The sequence below is a fragment of the Ursus americanus genome, chromosome 2, assembly GCF_024610735.1.
Source record: "Ursus americanus isolate L20-20 chromosome 2, mUrsAme1.1.p, whole genome shotgun sequence".
NCBI lineage: Eukaryota > Metazoa > Chordata > Mammalia > Carnivora > Ursidae > Ursus > Ursus americanus.
The window spans coordinates 50,288,669-50,312,005 of record NC_142128.1 but is presented as its reverse complement, the minus strand read 5'-3'; the positions used below and the strand labels follow the sequence as shown (position 1 = coordinate 50,312,005).

Below are 23,337 nucleotides of genomic sequence, written 5' to 3'. Positions count from 1 at the left end.
GTTTCTGATCTGTCATAATTGGAGCACATACTTCCGCTAGCTTTCCACCTGGCCTCCCAAGTCCTAGTTAAGGTGATATGTGTGTTATACACATATTCATATATTAAATGAGCCTTCTCCAAAAGCAAATTACTACAGCTTCCCTTTCAATGTTAGCTTGTAAAACAGCCCAAGAGGCATCTGTAACAATAAGAAAGTTCTCCGTAAGAAAACTCTGAGGTGAAGGATTAGGATAAATAACTCACAGGTCAGAAGAGATCAGAACTTATCTAGCCATTCCAGCACCTAGCGAGCAGCCGGGTGGTGACCGAGCAGCTCTGAGAAAGGTGCCTCGTGCTCAACAGAAGTTCCTTCTGGGGCGCCTGGGTGGCACAGCGGTTAAGCGTCTGCCTTCAGCTCAGGGCGTGATCCCGGCGTTATGGGATCGAGCCCCACATCAGGCTCCTCTGCTATGAGCCTGCTTCTTCCTCTCCCACTCCCCCTGCTTGTGTTCCCTCTCTCGCTGGCTGTCTCTCTCTCTGTCGAATAAATAAATAAAATCTTTAAAAAAAAAAAAAAAGAAGAAGAAGTTCCTTCTTCTACCTGCTTTTCCTAGTCTTACCATGCTAAGTAGATCCCTGGTTAAATATTTCAGACATGAATCAAAGTTCTGTAAAAAAAATACATAAACTGGATATTACAAGATTTTAAAAAAACATTTGATAAATGAGCGAGACCATAAATCACCTAAGAAAAACTAATTTCATTATAGTCTCAGCATGTATCTATCCATCCATCATCTCTGGGAAATTGCTAGGATATATACTGTACCTACAGTAACCATTTTATTATCCCCAAAAACAGTATGCCAGAATCACTAATATTTTATTAGCTGGGAAGCAGTGGTGTTAATATAATAGACTGTATTTCTAAACACACCTACCACTTTAGCAAAAGCAAAATACTTGGAAAACAGACCTCTGCTTCTATCTAGAATACACAAAGATGGAAAGAATTTTGCTCCCACCCTAACACAGAGAAAAAGCCAAATAAACTACAAACTCCTACTTCCTCATGAGCCACCGGACGTGGAGTCACGAGGGGAAGGGCCTGGCTTGCCTTCGCAGAGCACAGGAAGAAGGGCAGCTACCACACCCCACTCTAAGCATGAAGCAAAGGCAACCATGACCAGAATTTGAATCCTGTGATATAATGAGGGTAACCCGAGCACGGACCAAACCGAGCTCAACTCCTGAACAGACTGACTGAACCCCGGACACTAAGGCCCGAAAGAAGAGATGGACCCCCTTTTCCGCCATGATTATGCCTGATATTCACAGAGTACTTCTGACTGTATAAAGCACTTCGATGTGAAGCTCACTTGATGCTTACGACCATCCTGTAAGTAACACGGACAGGTGTTCGCAGAGCCCACTCACAGAGCAGCCTCCCAAAGGTTAACTGTTTGACCGAAGTGACAGGGAAAGGTGACAGAACTGGGAAATCAGGCCAGGTTTTCCGACTCCGCTCAAACACAGACACCTTTAGGTACCTGTACTAGATGCCTCCATGCTCATGAGGAGGCAGAAAATCAGAGTCCGAATACATTTCTGTTCCTCGGCGTGTGTTGAGAAATCTTACGCTTGCTTTCGTATTTATTTGCCCCTTTCCTCTGAAAAACTGGCATTTTATTAACCTTAGTAACCATCTGAAACACTCACAGAGAATACTAATTCCAAAATAGTATCAACCATATCTAAAACCAGGCTGAAGAAGCTCTTTAGGGTAGTCCGAATTCTCTAGCAACAGACTGCTTACTCATGGACACAAGACGTTCACTTCATCTCTGGACAGACCCAGCAGCGGTCCCGTCCATCTCTGTCCTCATATGGCAGGAAGAGTCTTAACAGCCAAGACAGTCCACAGAGAAAAGATCGATTTCCCTTTCTTTTAAGAGGATTTTTAAATAAGTTAATAGGAGGTATACTTTTTCTTATGGGGAGATATGTTTCATCCTTATAGAACAGATAGGTAAATATAATAGAGAGCAACATACAACAATGAGGTCAGCAAAGAATATTTTTCTCTTTCTAATACCGTAAGGTAAATAACATCAGTAAACTTTCTATACAGTTGTTGTGAAAACAGTCTGCATCCCCTATTTTAATTGGCCCCTAAAGATACTCAAGTTACAGCATTAAAACCAACCACCACAATCAACAAGATGAAATTGCTGCTTCTAGTCCACGGACAGTCCCGACAAGCAGATCACCTGGCCCCAACTCAATACTCGTTTTCCCATTCACCGGTTATTTCTCCGGCCTCTAATGTCCTTGGGCACCGTACCCAGTAAGCTGTGGCATGAACAAATGGCCATACTTTGTAATTTCAGAATCATCCAAAAGTTCTATCTAGATAAGAAGAACACAAAACTCCGTACCTTTTCCTAACAATATTCCAGCTACCAAAGCTTTCTCACAAGCCAATGCTTTATCCTCTTTCCAATCGCTTTTTGCCCAAAAGGAGCTGAAGTGAAAGCTTGGCCACCAGTTCTTCCTGGTTTTCCACTCTTCTTGAACCCAGGCAAGGTGATTCCTAGAAAAGAAAAATGTCAAAAGGGAAGGTCAAAGATGAAAGTGGACCTATACTGCCAGAATCTGAACTTAAGAAGAGTCTGTGGCGTCCTTTTCCAGGCAGCCGGGAAGATGGCGGACATTCAGACTGAGCTGCCTACCAAAGCAGTCAACCATCTTTCAAAACCAGAAGAGGGTCCTGCTTGGAGGAAAGGGCAAGGAGAAGCTCCTGCGATACTACAAAAACATCGGTCTGGGCTTCAAGACGCCCACGGAGGCCACTGAGGGCACCTATCCTGACAAGAAATGCCCCTTTACTGGTCACGACTCCATCGTGGGCAGATTCTGTCTGGTGTGGTGACTGACCAAGATGAAGATGCCGAGGACCATTGTCATCTGCTGAGACTACCTCCACTACCTCTAAAAGTACAACCGCTTCGAGAAATGTGACAAGAACAGGTCTGTGCACCTGTTTCCCTGCTTCAGGGATGTCCAGATCGGTGACATGGTCACAGCGGGAGAGTGCCAGCCTCACGTAAGACCGTGTGCTTCAACGTGCTCCAAGTCACGACGGCCGCTGGCACCAGGAAGCAATCCCAGAAATTCTGAGACACCTGTCCAGATCCCTCCCCCCAAAATAGTTATTTTCCCAGTCAGGGGAAAAAGAAAAGTCTGTGGAAAGATGACAAGGAAGATGTTCTCAAAGTAATTTCTGAGTGTGGCCATCCATGGTATATATGGCACATGCATGAAAGCAAATCCTTTTTAGTCCTCTTTGATTTCTGCTTTCCATTTAATCAAACAGCCAGTTTGGTACACACAGTGGTTAACAGCACACACCCTGAACTCAAATTCCTGGATTCAAATCTCAGATCTTCCATTTACTATCTATGATCCCGGGCAAGTTGCTTAACCTCTCTGAGCCTCAATTTCCGTGAAGCTATTAAGGGTACCCATCTCACAGCACTGTTATTAGATTAAACTGGCCCAGGAGTATAGTGGTCTCATATAAAGCTCTTCGCACATTGTCTTGTACTTAGTAAATGTTCAATAAATGTTAGCTATTATGATTATTAGTTAAAATTACTTTAAAACCTTACTTTATACGCTACAAAGAATTACTACTCAAAGTAAGATGGCAATATTATACAAATATGTGAACACACATATTGTCAGACCCAGACAATACTAAGTGTTCATCAATAACTTAATTGAGCAAATACTTACTAGCACCCATGTGTGCCCTGTGGCAGAACTTCTAGAGGTTTAAAATACTGAACAGTACATTTCTCTGCCTTCACAAATCTTACAGTTAGTTGGGGTTTATATGCTGCTGTCGATGTGGAAAGTGGTTTATAGTTATCACACCAAAAACATTTTATAATCAGCCCTCTTCCATCTCCAAGGTCAAGTCAGATCTGAAGGCTGACACAAGTTCCCATCGATGATGAAGCTTCTAACCAATTAAGATGGACATGATAAATCAATGAAACTTACCTTTGTGATATCCCTTCCTCTCACAAAGTAAAAATGACAAGGACCACTCACTCGTACTTTCATTTGAAATGTGGCACTAATGATATCATGATCACAGGTAAAGCTTCAGATATCCAACTCACAATGGACTTAACAAATATTTGTTGAATGAATACAACCTACGATGATCTTATGAGGCCCTCAAAGCCCCACTGAAAATTCCTGAAAAACAGCTGGGAGAAAAGCTGCTTCCTATGTGATTTTACAAGATGATGACACACAGATCACCAAGAGCTTTACAAAGAGTCTAGCAAAGAGTGGGAATGACCGCTTTATGTCATCATTTCCAACTTGAAAATGTACATCTTCCCTAATACTGCAGTGGTAAGATACAGTAGTTATTTTGATAGCATAAAAAATCTTAATAGAATTTTTGTATGTTTTACTTGGGACTGTATTTTCTTGCTTCTGATGTACTCAGAACAGCTGAAGACACAGTTCAAGAAATCAAAAAACATAAGCAAAGAACTTGATTTAAACAGTGAGAGATACCAGCTAAAATACTGGGGAATGTTATTGATGCTGAGCCAGTAATAAACACTGTGTCTTTTACTTACCCCATTAAAGTCTGTCTCAGATATTTTGCCAAATATTTCCAAGCGGTTATATTCTTAGTGCATCCAGCAAAATCTAAGACTCCAAATAATACCTCCAACCCCAGTTTATGGTGGTCTTCTTTTTCTGCAATGGGCACAACAATTAGAACTTACACGAGGTATTGAAGTGCACAAGGCTAAAAATATATATTTGGTTGATAAAATACTACTGGGTTGTAAGCCTTTGGTTAAAAGTTTAAAATAATTCATTATGCTCATATTCCCTTGTGATAAATCTGAAACATTCAGTGATTTAGTCCTGGGTAATGATGTCAGTGGTGGGTCTGATTTCTAAGTGGACTACATTCTACTGAGGGGGACACTATTTAAAGAACCTGCCCTCTCTTCTAACAGGAGAGCAGCTGACATAGCCCCAGTACCTACGGGACTTAAGCACACTTCCTTCTATGAAGAAGTACCTTCTTTTCTATACCGAGCTGAAATGCAGTAGAGATTAAAACAAGGTGAGTTCTAGAAATGGAAGCCACTTCTCTTGTGCTAACCGCTACCTAATAGTCTACAGCAGGGGTCAGCAAACTTTTCCTATAAGGGGACAGACAGTAAATATTTAAGCTTTGTGAGTCTTATGGTCTTTGTCACAACTACACAACTCTGCTGTTGTAGTGCAAAAGCAGCCAGAGACAACACAAAAATGCTCCAAAAGAACTTGATTTACAAAAACAGATGAGGGGTGGATTTGGCCCATGGGGCCATAGTTTCCTAGTCTATAGCTTGTCTGCACAAAGAGATACAAAACAAAAACTGTTTACCTGATTTCCTCAGTAACCTATGGAATTCTAACATCAGTTTATGAGATGGTACAATCTGATACAAAATCTGGAAGAAAAAAAAAATCTTGTAATTTGTGTATATTACAAAGGCATTTCTTTGTCAAATTTCATTTTACTTTCAAGTGAAGTTCTTACTGTCTAATAAGCCCTCAGTAACTGAATCAAGGATTTAAAGGCACTTTGCTTTTGTCCAGTTTCAATTGGGGTATAGAAAGGTGTTCTATGTAAAGCTACTTTTAAAAATCCCTGTTAATAACAAGATAGCTGTTGCGGGGGGAGGGCAGGGGAAGTAGATAAGAACTTTTTATTTACTCTTTATACATTTATATTGTTTACCACACTTACAAACTTAATTTCTTTTCAGAAGCCAGGATGGAGGGGAAAAAAAAAATCAAAATCACACAGAAAAGATCAATAAAAACGTATTGATCACAAAAGGTCACAGAATATAAATTTAAATAAAAAGCCCAAAAGGGCAGGGATGGCTATTTTGGAAGACTGTGTTCAGGAACACAGTACAGTAAGAGTATTCAAGAAAGTATTTTGACCATTTTATCATTTACCATTTTACACAATAGGGAGAAATTAAAGGTTTTTAATTCCTTTTTATTCGTTTAAGAATAAGAAAGACTATTTTTATGACTATCCAAACCAGGATGTAAAGTAAAATTATATTTTTCATTTCAATATACTTCACATTAGAAATCAATTTATTCTGTCTGCTCGCTGGGGTCCTTTGACCTTACACTGAAATTATTTCTTACAAAATAAAAAGTAAATTTTATTAATTATTCTTAATAGTTGCAATAGTCTTTTAAGTGGAGACCAATCACAAACAATATACCAATATCAGAGTATTTTTAAAACTCGGTTCCTATGAAATCACATTTGTCTTATGATTTATGGAATTCCGCAAACGGCTCAATTCACTTAGGTTTTAGAAAACTTTTTATTGACATACATGTAATAGAAATGTATACAATCATGAGTGTGCCATTCAACACATTCTTACAAAGTTATATGCACTCATATAATCAGCACCCAGATCAAAAATTAGAACATTATCAGAACCATAGTAGTCTTTAGTTAGTTTTGGAGAATTCTTAGCCATTAACTCTTCAAATAGGCCCTGTTTATTTGTCTGCTTTTGCCCTGTTCTCTCTTCTCCCTGGAACTCCAATTACAAGTATGTCGGACCTTAACCGAGTCCTCTGTACACCCTTTCATCCTTTCTGCCTTCGGTGCTTTAGTCTGATGTTTTCTATATAGTTCATTAACACTTTTTTTTTTTTAAGATTTTATTTATTTATTTGACAGAGAGAGAGACAGCCAGCGCGAGAGGGAACACAAGTAGGGGGAGTGGCAGAGGAAGAAGCAGGCTCCCAGCAGAAGAGCCTGACATGGGGCTCAATCCCAGAACTCCGGGATCACCCCCTGAGCCGAAGGCAGACACTTAACGACTGAGCCACCCAGGCAACCCCCCTTTTTTTTTAAGATTTTTTATTTATTCACTTGAGAGAGAGACACAGGGAGAGAGAGGGAGAGCACGAGCAGGGGAAAGGGACAGAGGGAGAGAAAAAAGCAGACTCCCCACTGAGCAGGGAGCCCGATGCGGGGCTCAATCCCGGAACCCCGGGATCATGACCCAAGCTGAAGGCAGATGCTGAACCCACTGAGTCACCCAGGCACCCCTCATTAACTCTCTTCTGCTACGTTCAATCAGCTATCAAACCCATCTATTGACTTTTTAATTTCAAACATTACATTTTTCAATAGGAAAACAGAATTTCCCTAAAGCCATTTTGTCTTGAACATAATTAAGTGTTCAACACAGTTATTTTCTGTTAAATTTTTTAAGATTTTGTTTTATTTTAAGATTTTATTTTTACATAATCTCTACACCCAATGTGAGGCTGGAACTCACAACCCCAAGATCAAGAGTCACACACTTCACCAATTGAGCCAGCCAGGTGTCCCAGCTAATGTACTTTTTAAAAGAAGACTGGGGGTGCCTGGGTGGCTCAGTCAGTTAAGCGTGTGCCTTCACCTCGGGTCATGATCCCAGGGTCCTGGGATCGAGCCCCATATCAGGCTCTCTGCTCAGCAGGGGACTGCTTGTACTCTCTGTCAAATAAATAAAAATCTTAAAAAAAAAAAAAAAAAAGAACCCTAATAAATAAATAAATAAATAAATAAATAAATAAATAAATAAAAGAGGACTGATAGATAAGAATTTTTCTCAGGTCCCTGTTGGCTAAGCATCTGACTCCTGATTTAGGCTCAGGTCATGATTTCAGGGTTGTGAAATGGAGCCCCACACTAGGCTCCACACAGGGAGAGAGTCTCTCTCTCCCCACTCCCCACGCCCCCTTTCTCTAAATAAATAAATAAATATCTAAAAAAATTTTTTTTACTGCATTCAAAGTGCATACCTTAAGTGTTTTACTGTATGTAAATTAAATGTCAATAAAGCTGATCTTCAAAAAATATCAAAGCAGAACTTTCCCACAAGGGTGACAAAGGGTTTCCAAAATACTGACCCTTTGCCCTCAGCCTAACTTGGACAGGGTAGTCGGGGAATGGCAGTGGAGGGTCGCCCAGAGCCCGCAGCCTCGTATGTCCACCCCAGGGCACACCCGGTCATTTGGCTAGAACTTGAAAGTTGGAAAGCATGACCTAAGGATGTTTCAAAATTTACTTTTTTAAAAAAATTTTTAAAAGTAATCTCTACACCCAACACAGGGCTTCAATTCATGACCCTGAGATCAAGAGTTGCCTGCTCCACCAACTGAGCCAGCCAGACGCCCCTAAGGCTGTGTTAAAGCAGATGCCCAACCCAGTTCAGGCACTGAAGTAAACATTTTATACCTTAAGCACGCTTATCAGTTTCTCTCTTGGTGCCTTCTCTCTCTTTAGAAAGTTGTATAAGTAGATGTGAGCATTTGGGTTTGATGGGAACTTTTCATCGTAGGCATAATTGGTGAGTACCTCTCGGGCTCCATCTTGATCCCCATAGAATTCCAGCATCTATATAAAATAAGTCATCATGTCTTAGCTAAATTCTGTAAGATAGCTGTATGAAAGATAATGCACAACTTAACACTGTTGATGGGTACAAAAATTCATTAAAGTGACAAACAGTACTTACTGTAAAGGGAACAACAGAAATGCCAGTTTTCACTTCCAGCAGTGTGTGTTACAACCTCGATGGAACACAGATCACTTACAACACAAGTGTTAAGTGGGTTCCCATTTCTTCCTTATCACATTTTTGTTACTGCAAAATGCAGCAACTTCAACCTAGGAACTATTCCTATAAGAAACGAAGTCCTCAAAGGAGGGCACAACTGAAAAAGACCATACGAAGCAACTAACCTCAGTGCCCGACATAATTTCAGCCACAAAAGGAGCTCATGGGAGCTAGAATTCTTTTCCTTTCATTCCCACCCATATGCAGGAATTTCCAGATTCACTGCCGTGTGGTTTCAGACATTATCTTTTGACAACATAATTATCAGGTTAGCATCCAGGAAACTTTCAAAAAGCCAATTATTTTGAAGATTTATTCCTAGTGCCCATGCCAAGGTTCCCTGTCCTTTTCACACTGACTGTGAGATGACACGGCATGGCACCCTAATGAACTTCCTAAGAGTCATTAGTCTTCATTCCACATATTGTGACCCACTTTCAGATTTTTGTCCCCTGGTCTTCTCTATCCCCACCAAATCGTAAAATATCTCTCTCTGCTTTTCTTCTAAGTTCAGTAAAAATAATATAGAATTAACATTTATAAACTATATTGATATTTATTTTATAAATATTTCACCATGACACATTATCCAGTGGTGAAGGGGAAAAAAAAAAGTAACATTTACATTAGTAAAATAAAAATTATTCGGACCAAAAAGAGACATATTCTCTCTTTTTAATTTTTAAAAAAATTTTTTTTTTTATTTTAAGTAGTCTCTATACCCAACGCAGGGCTCAAACTCACAACCTGGAAGTCAAGAGTTACACACCCCACTGACTGAGCCAGCCAGGCGCCCCCTCTGTTTTTAAAACAATTTTCTCCACTTAGTTGCCTTCTGATCATAAAGATAAGGCTTATAACAAAATGAAGCTAATAAAACTTAATGAGAAGGCTACTTGCCTCTACGTAACTCTTCACAAAAGGGTCCCAAACGCCGGGAGTTTGAATCAATGCACGAAGGTTTACAGATGTCTTCCAGCTGTGGTCGAACATATTCTGGGATGCTGTGTTATACGCATAATCATCTTCATCTGCCCAAAGAGAAAAGGTTCTTATGAGTCATTCAGTCCTGAGGGCTTTGCTGATAGTAACAGCAATCAGCAAACTATCCACAAGAGAAGTTCAGGCCCTGATGGCTTTGATAGTAACTTCTAACAAAGAATTTTAAAGAATAATATAGTTAAATTATTTATTATTATTAAATATTAAACATTTAAAGAATAATACTAATCCTTTACAAACTCTCCATACCCCCCACCCCACCCCAGTCAGAACGGGAGGAAGTGCACGCATGGGGAGCTTTAAGGATCAATGTAGGTGGCAGCTACATGGATATTTGTTTTAAATTTTAAATTTGTTTAAAATTTTATTTATTTATTTTATTTTATTTTATCACGCATTTGTTTTGTACATTTTTTCTGCATGTTCTATTTCACAATCTTAAAGGATTAAAAGGAAAGTTAGTCCTTCAAAAAAGACAGCTAATAGAAACAAAATACTTTTTATTTTTGGCCACTTTGGGGCAAAAAACCAGCTCTCCCCTCACCCTAAAAGGCATTGGTATTCTCTTCCCAGAGGACCAACTAAATAAATATCAATATGGGCTTGGAAATGAGGTGATAAAGTAGGTAAGAAACTATATAGAAAGAAAGGAAAAAAAAAAAAGCAGACCCAAGTCAGAATAAGTTGAGTGTGAATTTGCCATGGAAGGGGCTTCCCAGGCAGCAAGTGCATCAAGCCACCCAGGACAGGCCACAGCAACGGAGACAAATCACAAGCCAGCACTGAGCATACAACATGTGTTATGTTCTCGTGAGCCTGGTTATACAGAACTAGTCCTAACGTTTTTTTCTTATTAAACAGATGTTCAGGGTTAAAGATCATCCGAAGAGCTCCACATATTACCCCATCTTTATCTCTTCTTGCTACAGAACAAAGTGTCAGCTGCAGAAAGGCATTGAATCATCTACCCAGTGTGAACGCCATGTTCCAACTGCTTTAATCATCAATGTTTGCTTGAGTTCTACCCAATCAGGTGTAAGAAAAAGGCAAATATTGACTTTAAAACTCATCTAACCTATTAATATCAACAAGCCTTTTTTAAAAGAAATATTATACCAGGCGTTATGGCAAGGTTAACAACAGACATAAGAGAGGTATGTGACCTCAGAAGACCGATTAGTCTAGAAGAGAAACAACACAAAATAAACATGAAAAAACTTAGGACAATAAAAAGCAAGTGATAAAATGCTGAACGATGTAGGCTGAATGCACGGCTAACGTATGAGGGTTGTGGCATGGGAATGACAGATCTAAGGAGTCCTGCAGGGCAGATGGCATTCTAGATGGGGAGGCAAGCTTATCATGATGAAGACAGTATTTCAGAAGTGTCCCGGGAGAGCTCCTACTCAGAAAGAGGGAAAGGAATTTTAAGATTAGTGAACCTACATGCCTATGAAACAAAGGAAATACTACTTACCACATCAGGATAATAAGGAATCACTGCTTATACTTATAAGCCAATATATGCGGGGACTGAGATTTGGATGGAGGATGAGAAAATTAAAAGGGTTGTCCCAGGGAAGCTATGGAGAAAAACTATACAAGGGAAGGAAGATGCAGAGAATCAAACACAAATCTGTGGAGAGGAGAGGATGCCACCACCACTGGAAGTAAGAGAAAGGGAACTCCATTTGAGAAGTAAGCACACACAGCCAATCCTTGGTGTGGTCAATCAAGAAAACTACCTGTTATGACCTCAGTACAAAAATAAAACAATTTTACCTTGCCCTATTCTCTAAACATACTATTCTGATGAATGATATTATAAAACACGAGCGCCTGGCTGGCTCAGTCAGAAGAGCATGCAACTCTTGACCTCAGCGTTGTGGGTTCAAGCCCCACATTGAGTGTAGAGATTACTTAAAAATAAATAAATAAACATCTTTAAGAAAACATTATCAAACAAACTAAACTCTATTCTAAACACACAGGAAGAAATACTTATTATAGGCAATGATGTCTACTGAAAAAAATTTGTAACTTTTCTTAGAAATATTTTAAAAAGCAATAAATCTAAGATGGCCGTGGACTTAATTTACCAATCATCTAATTTATGTCTGAAAAGTTTGATAAAAACAGAAATATTACAAAGGATGATCAAGAAGTTTACAACAATAGAAATGTCTGCTCTCTACAGTATCTGGGAAGAACCAGGCTCGAAAGTAGGGGAATAAGGTTACTCCTTAAGATCCTGAGTGTCCCTTGTCCACTCTCACCACTGTTGTTCAACACAGTACTAGAAGTCCTAGCCTCAGCAATCAGACAACAAAAGGAGATGAAGGGCATCTGAATCAGCAAAGAAGTAGTTAAACTCTCACTCCTGGCAGATGACATGACACTCTACGTGGAAAACCCAAAAGACTCTACCCCAAAATTGCCAACTCATACAGGAATTCAGCAAAGTAAGCAGGATATAAAATCAATGCACAGAAGTCAGTTGCATTTCTATACAATAACAATGAGACAGAAGAGGGGCGCCTGGGTGGCACAGCGGTTAAGCGTCTGCCTTCGGCTCAGGGCGTGATCCCGGCGTCATGGGATCGAGCCCCACATCAGGCTCCTCCGCTATGAGCCTGCTTCTTCCTCTCCCCCGCTTGTGTTCCCTCTCTCGCTGGCTGTCTCTATCTCTGTCGAATAAATACATAAAATCTTTAAAAAAAAAAAAAAAAAAAACAATGAGACAGAAGAAAGTGAAATTAAGGAGTCAATCCCGTTTACAATTGCACCAAAAACTGTAAGATACCTAGGAATAAACCTAACCAAAGAGGCAAAGGATCTGTACTCAGAAAACTATAGACCACTCATGAAAGAAATTGAGGAAGACACAAAGAAATGAAAAAACGTTCCATGCTCATGGATTGGAAGAACAAATATTGTTAAAATGTCTATGCTACCTAGAGCAATCTACACATTCAATGCAAATCCTTCAATCCCTATCAAAGTACCATCAACATTTTTCACAGAGCTGGAACAAATAATCCTAAAATTTGTATGGAACTAGAAATGACCCCAAATAACCAAAGGAATGTTGAAAAAGAAAACCAAAGCTGGTGGCATCACAATTCTGGACTTCAAGCCCTATTACAAAGCTATAATCATCAAGACAGTATGGTACTGGCACAAAAACAGACACAGAGATCAATGGAACACAATAGAGAACCCATAAATGGACCCTCAACTCTACGATCAACTAATCTTCGACAAAGCAGAAAAGAATATCCAATGGAAAAAAGACACTCTCTTTAACAACTGGTGTTGGGAAAATTGGACAGCCACATGCAGAAGAATGAAACTAGACCATTTCCTTACACCATACACAAAAATAGACTCAAAATGGATGAAAGACCTAAATGTGTGAGAGGAACCCATCCAAATCCTAGAGGAGAACACAGGCAGCAGCCTCTGTGACCTCAGCCGCAGCAACTTCTTGCTAGACACGTCTCCAAAGGCCAGGGAAACAAAGGCAAAAGAGAACTATTGGGACTTCATCAAGATAAAAAGCTTTTGCACAGCAAAGGAAACAGTTGACAAAACCAAAAGAAAACCAACAAAATGGGAGAAGATATTTGCAAATGTCTTATCAGATAAAGGGCTAGGATCCAAAATCTATAAAGAACTTACCAAACTCAACATCCAAAGAATAATCCAATCAAGAAATGGGCAGACGACATGAACAGACATTTCTCCACAGAAGACATCCAAATGGCCAACAGACATGTGAAAAACTGCTCCACGTCACTTGGCATCAAGCAAACACATATCAAAAGCACAATGTGTACCACCTCACGCCAGTCAGAATTAACAAGTCAGGAAACAACAGATGTTGGTGAGGATGTGGAGAAAGGGGAACCTGCTACACTCCTGGTGGGAATGCAGGCTGGCGCAGCTGCTCTGGAAAACAGTATGGAGGTTCCTCAAGAAGTTAAAAATAGAGCTACCCTATAATCCAGCAATTGCACTACTAGGTATTTACCCCAAAGATACAAATGTAGTGATCCAAGGCAGCCCCTGCACCCCAATGTTTATAGCAGCAATGTCCACGATAACCAAACTATGGAAAGAGCCCAGATGTTCATCAACAGATGACTGGATAAAGAAGATGCAGTATATATGTACAATGGAATATTACCAGCCATTAAAAACTGAAATCTTGTCATTTGCAACTAGTGGATGGAACTAGAGGGTATGATGCTAAGCAAAATAAGTCCTTCAGAGAAAGACAATTATCATATGATCTCACTCATGTGGAATTTAAGAAACAAAACAGAGGATAATAGGGGAAGGGAGGGAAAAATAAAACAAGATGAAATCAGAGAGGGAGACAAATCACAAGAAACTCTTAATCATAGGAAACAAACTGAGGGTTGCTGGAGGGGAGGGGGGGTGAGAGGATGGGGTAACTGGGTGATATACTATATGTTAATTAATTGAATTTAAGTTAAAAAAAAAAAAAAGATCTTGACTGTCCTTGTGACTCAGTCTCATTGATACAAGTACACTCCTCTTCACTTACCAAGTGTAGACAATTCCATCTTTTTTTTAGACCAAGTATAATACTGCAAAAGCCCTTTATAGGCCTGAATAAGGTTGATTAACACTTCCTGGGAAGACGACTTTTCACCGTATCGCCATGTCTCTGCATGACTAAGATTTCTGTTTGCATCTTCAAGCATTCCATGATGCAGAAGGTATAATGCATGTTGTAAGGAGATCTGCAACAGTAAGAAAAAGCCCAAATAGGTCATTAGATATCCATTAATCCAAAAACTCAGAGAATATATATGCTAGGCTAAGACCTTGGTAGGACACAGATGATGTAACCACATTGTCTCTGTCATCAAAAATGTCAATTTAGTAAAGAGGAAAGATACACGAAATAATTAACATTATGTAAATGAGCTAAATTATATAAACTCACAGAAGACAGTGTGTGATCTGGTGAAACAAACAGGGTCTTTCAAGATAGATAGTCCTGGTTCAGGTGCTTTGTTACTTGCTGTTTGAGTCTTACGGGTTATATGGAACAATTACATCTGAAGGGAACATAACACCTTTCAGAAAGCTGTTATGAAGACTAAATGAGATAATATTTGCATACCACCTAGTGCCTACTTTGGCCCATAGCAGGTAATCAGCGCATTATTTTATACATGTCATATAAACTCAGAGAAAACATCTTAAGAAGGAGTACTAGGGGCACCTGGGTGGCACAGCGGTTAAGCGTCTGCCTTCGGCTCAAGGTGTGATCCCGGCGTTATGGGATCGAGCCCCACATCAGGCTCTTCCGCTATGAGCCTGCTTCTTCCTCTCCCACTCCCCCTGCTTGTGTTCCCTCTCTCGCTGGCTGTCTCTATCTCTGTTGAATAAATAAAATCTTTAAAAAAAAAAAAAAAAGAAGGAGTACTAAACAATGGCATTTATTCAGATGGAAAAGTGAATGCCTGATACAGAAGCTGTAAGAATAAATACACAAAGAATGAGCATCCCAAGTAGGGAGGACACTAAGGAGGGGAATAATGGGAAGTACAGTTAATCATGTGAGTAGAGTCGGAGTTCAAGGCCTTCATCACGAACTATCACAACAATTTCTCAACTGGTCTCTCCAGTCCTGCCCCACTACAATCCACCTTCCATGTGGCTGCCGAAGAAATCTCATTTGTGTAAAAGCCCTCAATGGCTCCCACTGCCTACAGAATAAAATCTAAGCTCCTTCGGGGATGGCACAGAGGGCACGGCTGACTTCCCCAACCGACTTGGAGAGTAACTAAAGCACTGGATACAGGGCTATCAAACTCTCATCGACCCTGCCGTTTCCGCCCACCTTCTTCCCTAATAGGCCCAGTGAACACCCACTCACTTTTTCAGCCTCATCTGAAGCATCACTTCTTTCCCTGACTCTCCTATTCATTTCCTCCCAGCACTCTCTGATTCCAGAGAGCTGACCATTCCCCTCCTTTGCCTTCTCACTGTATCTGGCGTTTCTCCTCTGGTACCCGTAATGTATTCCATGTACGTGCCTGTCCCCCTCTACGGCAAGGTCTATTTCTAGCACATTATCTGGAAAATAGCAGTAAGTGGGTTTTTTAAAAATTATTAACAAGAAATGTTTTACTGCCTATCCTAATTATCACTCTCAGACTCTGGAGTGTGAAATAAGGTCTCTTTCAGGTTTCTTCACTTCAACTGAATAGATTCTATGGGCTTAAAAGAACCCAATCAATAATTTAGTTAAAATTCGACCCTCCCTTCCCAATCAAATGACTACCCAGTTTCTTCTTGAAAGAAGAGAAGGGAAGCACACACCGAGACAGGACATTCCTTTTTGCAACTGTTCAGTTCTAAAGTTCTTCCTTATGCAGAACCATAAGCTGCTTCCATTTCAATCCCACTTATAGTAGACCTGGGCTTAACAGACAATAAGATTCTAAGAGAGCACCCAGCACATAAGTAGAAACTCAGAACATTTTTTCTAGTAAGAAAAGAATCCTAAACTGGGGGAAATCACTTTTTTCAAAATAAGAAAGCAGTGAGAATGTAAAATGGTGCAAAGTTAAACGTAGAGTTATCTTCATATATTTTATATTTACTCATATACACATTTGTCTACATTTTATATGTATAAAACACGACCCAACAAATCTACTTCTAGGTATCTACTCAAAGGAATTCAAAACAGGGACTCAAACAGATACTTGTATACCAATGTTCACTGCAGCACTATTTACAACAGCCACAAGGTGGAAATAACCCAAAAACAGATAAACAAAATGTGATAGGTACATACCACAGAATGCTAATGAGTCATAAAAAGCCATAAAAAGTTCTAATGCATGCCACGATATAAATATATCTTGAAAACACTATGTTAAGTGAAATAAGCTAGACACAATAAAACTAATACTATGTGGTTCCACTTACATAAAATATCTAGAATAGGTAAATCGGTAGAACAGAGAATAGATTAGAGGTTACCAGAGGCTGGGAAGACGGAATGGAGAGTAACTGTTTAATGCATACAGAGTTTACATTTGGGATGATGAAAAAGTTTTGGAAATGCCGGTGATGGTTGCACAACATTGTGAATGTTATTAGTGCCACTGAATTGTACACTTACACTGGTTAAAATAATGTATTTTATGTTATACATATTTTACTGCAATAAAAAAATTAGAAAAAAGGAAAAATCAAAACAAAACAAAAAAAGGACCACAGAATAAATATTTTAGGTTTTGCAGGCCATATGGTCTCTGTCACAACTATTCAACTCTGTCATCTGCCATGCTAAAAGCAGCTGTGACAATGAAATGAATGGGTGTAACTGTGTTTCAATAACTTTATTTAGAGATATTGAAAAAAATTAAAAAGCAAAGCATTTTAAAACTTTATTGAAAAAGGACTCTTTCAGTCAAATATATACCACAGAAAGGGAGCTATCTAACATTCTGGAAACATCTCAATGTTTTTGGATGAGGCTTAAATAAAAAAAAAGAAAATCTGGAGAGGAAGTTCCACCTACACATTAGGAATATTAACACATTTTTATGAATGGAATGAGAGTTAATATTACTAAAATGTCCATACTACCCAAAGCCATCTATAAAGTCAATGTAATCCTGTCAACATTCCAGTGGCATTTTTCACAAAAATAGAAAAAAAAAATCCTAAAATTTGTATGGAACCACAAAAGACCCCAAATAGCCAAAGCAATCCTGAGAAAGAACAAAGCTGGAGACATCACATTTCCTGATGCAAACTATATTATAAAGCTATAGTAATTAAAGCAGTACGGTGCTTGCATAAAAACAGACACGAGACCAATGGAACGGAATCAAAAGCCCAGAAATAAAACCACAAATATAGGGCCAACTAACATTTGACAAGGAAGCTAAGAATATTGAAGAGAGAAAAAAGACAGTCTCTTCAATAAAAGGTGCTGGGAAAATCAGATATTCTCAAAAGAATGGAATTGGTTCTCTATCTTATACTACTCACAAAAACTAACTCAAAATGAATTAAAGACTTAAATGTTAAGACATGAAACCATAAATCTCCAAGAAGAAAACATAGGAAAAAAGGTCCTTGACATCGGTCTTGGCAATGATTTTTTTTTTTTAAGATTTTATTTATTTATTTGACAGACACAGTGAGAGAGGGAACACAAGCAAGAGGAGTGTGAGAGGGAGAAGCAGGCTTCCCGTTGAGGGAGCCCGATGTGGGGCTCGATCCCAGGACCCTGGGATCATGACCCAAGCCAAAGGCAGACGCTTAATGGCTGAGCCACCCAGGCGCCCCTTGGCAATGATTTTTTTTGGATATGACACCATAAGCACAAGCAACAAAAGCAAAAATCAACAAATGGTATTATATTAACCTAAAAGGCTTCTGTACAGCAAGAAAAACAATCAACAAAATGAAAAGGTAGTCTACGGAATGGGAGAAAGTATCTGCAAGTCATATATCTGATATGGGTTTAATATCCAAAATAAATACGAAATTCATACAATTCCATAACAAAAAACCCCAGGAGTGCCTGGCTGGCTCGGTCAGTGAAGCATGTGACTCTTGATCTCAGTGTTGTGAGTTCAAGTTCCACGATGGATGTAGAGTTAATAAATAAAACTTAAAAAAAAAAAATATATATATATATATATATATACATATAACATTCAATTACAAAAATGGGCAGAGGACTTGAATAGACATTTCTCCAAAGACACACAATTGGCCAACAAGTACATAAAAAGGTGTTCAACATCACTAGCCATTAGGGAAATGTAAATCAAAACCAGAATGAGTTATCATCTCACATTTATCAGAATGGCTATTATTTTTTTTTTAAGATTTTATTTATTTGACACAGAGACAGCCAGTGAGAGAATGACAAGCAGGGGGAGTGGGAGAGGAAGAAGCAGGCTCCCAGCAGAGGAGCCTGATGTGAGGCTCGATCCCAAAACGCCGGGATCATACCCTGAGCCGAAGGCAGACGCTTAACGACTGAGCCACCCAGGCGCCCCAGAATGGCTATTATTAAAACAAGAGATAACAAATGCTGGCTAAGGGGCGCCTGGGTGGCACAGCGGTTAAGCGTCTGCCTTCAGCTCAGGGCGTGATCCCGGCGTTCTGGGATCGAGCCCCACATCAGGCTCCTCCGCTGTGAGCCTGCTTCTTCCTCTCCCACTCCCCCTGCTTGTGTTCCCTCTCTCACTGGCTGTCTCTATCTCTGTCGAATAAATAAAAATAAAATCTTTAAAAAAAAAACAAAAAAAACACAAATGCTGGCTAAGATGTGGAGAAAATGGAACCCATGTACCCTACTGATGAGAATATAAATACAGCCACTATGGAAAACAGGACAGAGGTTTCTCAAAAAAACTAAAAGCAGAACTACATACGATCCAGCAATTCCACTTCTGGGTCTATATCCAAAGGAAATGAAATCACTATCTTAGAGATTTCTGTACTCCCACGTTCACTGCAGCATTATTCACAATAGCCAAGACATGGAAACAGCTACGTGTCCATCTACTGGAGGAATACATAAAATGTCATCTATGTCTCCATAAACACATATACACAATGGAGTACTATTCAATAATAAAAAAAAAAAAAAAAAAGAAGGAAATCCTGCCATTTGGTTAACATGTGGTGGATGGACTCTGAGGGCATTATGTTAAGTGAAATAAGTCAGAAAAAGACAAATATTGTATGATCTCACCACTTACACGTGGAATCTAAAACCATCAAACTCAGAGAGAGTAGAATGGTGGCTGAGGGGTGCAGGAAATGGGGATGTAGGTCAAAGGGGACAAACTTTCAGTGAGAAGATGTATAAATTCCAGGGATCTGATGTACGAGATGGTAACCATAATCAGTAACACTGGATTGAATACTTGAAAAGTTGCTATGACAGCAGAGCTTTAACGTTCTCACCACAGCAACAACAAAGTGGTACTATGTGAGGGGACAGATGTGTTAACTAACCTTACGTGGTAAACATTTCATAATAAATACACGGATCAAATCATCACACTGTATGCCTTAAACTCACACAATGTTATATGTTGATTATTATCTCAATAAGGCTGGGGAAAAAAACCGGTTTTCACATATTCAAATTCCCAATTTGTTTTAGTTCTTTCCTTTTTCTAAAAGCACCAATTCCTACAGAATGACTTAAGCAAATGGCTGAAATGACTTAAGCAAAAATGTTAGAATTTGGCCCATCATCATAATGAAGCACAAGGGCCATCACTCAAGGACTGGTTTTGGCGGCCAGAGACATACAAAGAGAAGGTATTTTCTCTCAGAGAACAAGGTAGGTAGCAGGAAATGGAGAAGCAAATGGTTTTCACAAGATGACTTCCTTTCAGCCTCTTTTATCTATCCAAGTGTCCTACTCTTTTCCATACTTTTTACATGATTACCTACCTTACTACTGAGACAAACAATTTCTTTAAAAAATGAACACTGCAAATGTAAATTCACAAAACCTGCATTCTCACCTTTAAGTAATTCATGACACCAATATTTTTCATCCTGTCAGCAAAGGTATTGAACGTCTCCACACTGCTTTTGGGATGATAAAATAGAATTTCACTTCCGAGCTTCCAAATAATCTGTCAAAACAGAAATTACTAATAAATATGTAAAATCCTTGCCTTAACAAATTTTAAGAATGCTATTTTTTTTCTGCTTACCACCTGTAATTCATTTTCCTAGGTACCACTACTGCCAATATTTTGCTGTTTCTCATTTCACCCAGTAAAACTAAATATCGTATCTTATGCGATAAAGTTTTTTTCCATCCATTAAATTAAAATACCAGACGCCTATACTAGTGCCATTTTAAAGTTTGTAGTCTAAAGAAGGTAGGAAGTTAAGATCCATATTGAAGAATTTTTAATTAGAATACGGGCAAGTATATTAAAGTCAGAAAACTTGGATTTCTATCAGCACTGGCTTCTTCACTGCTCTTGGTCTCATCTTTATTATCTACAAAATGACAGCAATGGACTAGATGTTTCCTGAGATCCACCAAGCTCGATAACTCTGGACTATATTTAATCTATATTTAGAACTCCAACTTAAAATTTGTCATCAGTTACAGTCAAATTTTAATAAAATATATTTTCTCCCAGAGCACCAAAACTTTGGTGACAGAACCTGGAGCCCTTCTTTTTCATGGGACTGAATCTATTTCTCTCAACCCAATTTAAAGTATTTCTTTTTTTTTTTTTTTTTAAGATTTTATTTATTTATTTGACAGCGATAGAGACAGCCAGCAAGAGGGGGAACACAAGCAGGGGGAGTGGGAGAGGAAGAAGCAGGCTCGCAGCAGAGGAGCCTGATGTGGGGCTCGATCCCAGAACGCCGGGATCACGCCCTGAGCCGAAAGCAGATGCTTAAGGACTGAGCCACCCAGGCGCCCCTAAAGTATTTCATTTTTTTAAAAAAGATTTTGTTTATTTATTTATTTGACACAGAGAGAGAGAGAGAGTTCATGCCCAAGCAAGGGGGAGGGGCAGAGGGAGAATGTGGGGCTGGATCCCAGGACTTTGGGATCATGACCTGAGCCAAAGGCAGACGCTTAACCGAGTAACCCAGGTGCCCCTAAAGTATTTCATTATTGACCTCAAAGTAAATTTAAGAGAATTTTAAATCAATTCTTTCTGTGAACATACACATTAGTTGTTTGGTATGATCCTAAAACTTACCTTCCCAACTCAGAAAGAGAGATCAAGATTTCCTTTGTAGAACAACCAAACTATAGCATTTTGGAACTTAAAAATTGTAGATTATCTATCACAGTTGTTCTTAAACCTAGTTGTACATCAGAATTACCTAGGACACCTGTTTAAAATATTCTAGGGATGCAGACTCTGATTCAGTAAGGGGTGGAGCATAAGAATCTGTATTTTCTTTTTTAAGATTTTATTTATTCATTTGAGAGAGAGAGAGACAAAGCACGAGCAGTGGAGGAGGCAGAGGGAGAAGCAGACTCCCCACTGAGCAGCGAGCCCGATGCAAGGCTCGATCCCAGGACCCTGGGATCATGACCTGAGCCGAAGGCAGATGCTTAACCAACTGAGCCACCCAGGTGCCCCAAGAATCTGTATTTTCAACAAAAGCCCTAGCTAATTCAAAAAGAGGTAGACAGGGGCACCTGGGTGGCTCAGTTGGTTAAGTGGCTGACTTCGGCTTAGGTCGTGATCGGGTGGCTTAGGTCGTGATCGGGGTAGCTCAGGTCGTGAGCGGGGTCATGGGATGGAGACCCCTGTTGGGTTCCGCACTCAGCAGGGAGTCAGCTTCTCCCTCTCCCTTCGCCCCTCCCCTCATTCGTGCTCTGTCCCTCTTTCTCTCTCTCAAATAAATAAAATCTTAAAAAAAGAAAAGAGGCAGACAAGTATCTGAAAACCAATGATTCAAATCCTTCATTTTATAACACAAATTTTGAACAGAAAGAACATATAACTTGTCCCGTGTTTTATAGATGCAAATAGCTTTGTCCATAAACTAAATTTTCAACCAATAGCTAAATTTTCTTTGCTCAGATTTTTTTTTTGGCTCTACTAAATATCTAAATGGTACAATGCTCACTGTATTGTAAAAGCTACTTGAAATATTCATGTGAAGTTATTCATGGATAAACTGTATTTTACTGAACAAATTTAAAAATACATGTCAGGCCCTGTTCTAGATCCCTCCCCTCATGGAATTTACATTCTATTGTAGAGAGACAGACAAGAACCAAGAAACAGAATAATTAAATTGCAAGTATCGTGGGCAAAGAATGGAGCAGGCGAAGAGGATCAGAAGTGACAGCTGGAAAGTGCAGGGGCCGATATGGAGTTGCAATTTTAAATAGTCACAAGAAGCCTCACTGAAAATGAGACTTGACAGATAACAGATAACCATAGTGATATCTGAAGACAGACCTTTCCAAGTAAGGCAAAGGCAATCAGGCAAAAGTACACATGACCCGTTCAAGCAAGAACAAGGAGCTAGTGAGTTTGGAGGACAAAACAAAACAAATATCTGAGTAACAGGAAATGAGGTTAGAGAGGTCATAGGGGGAAAGGGAGTGAGCAGATCAAAGAGAACCTGCAGGCAATCATAAGGACGCTGGCTGTTACTCTGAGTGAAATGGGAAGTCATTATACTCTGCAGCACAGAAGTGATACGATCTGACTTGTGTTTTAAAGGGATCACGTTGCATCATTAATCACTGGGGAAATACGAATCAAAACCACAATGAGATACCACTCCACAACCACTAGGACAGCTATAATCAGAAAGACAGACGATAACAAAAGTTGGCAAGGATGGGGAGAAATCGGAACCCTCACGGATTGCTGGTGGGAATGTGAAACGGTGCAGCCACTTTGGAAAACAGTCTGGTAGTTCCTCAAGAGGTGAAACACAGTTACCATGTGACCCAGGCCTCCACTCCTAGGTACACACCCAAGAGAAATTTCAACAAACATCCATAACAAAAACACGTACATGAATGTGCATAGCAGTATTATTCATAGTGCAAATGACCCAAATGT

At 39.5% G+C, this 23,337-nt stretch overlaps 1 protein-coding gene and 1 pseudogene across 2 annotated transcripts in view; one reads left to right on the top strand and one right to left on the bottom strand.

Annotated features, from left to right (window-relative positions):
- TAF1A (TATA-box binding protein associated factor, RNA polymerase I subunit A) overlaps positions 1–23,337 on the bottom strand; it is a 37,756-nt gene that overhangs the window by 8,597 nt on the left and 5,822 nt on the right. For both annotated transcript variants that reach the window (XM_087856162.1, XM_045809655.2), the window contains exons 4-10: positions 20,290–20,403; positions 14,301–14,499; positions 9,626–9,756; positions 8,344–8,502; positions 5,455–5,521; positions 4,646–4,769; positions 2,420–2,574 (exon numbers count right to left, since the gene is read on the bottom strand). In XM_087856162.1, the coding sequence (XP_087712288.1) occupies positions 2,420–2,574; positions 4,646–4,769; positions 5,455–5,521; positions 8,344–8,502; positions 9,626–9,756; positions 14,301–14,499; positions 20,290–20,403 (949 nt within the window). The remainder of the gene's footprint in view (positions 1–2,419; positions 2,575–4,645; positions 4,770–5,454; positions 5,522–8,343; positions 8,503–9,625; positions 9,757–14,300; positions 14,500–20,289; positions 20,404–23,337) is intronic.
- LOC123800129 (small ribosomal subunit protein uS17 pseudogene) lies at positions 2,677–3,161 on the top strand (annotated as a pseudogene).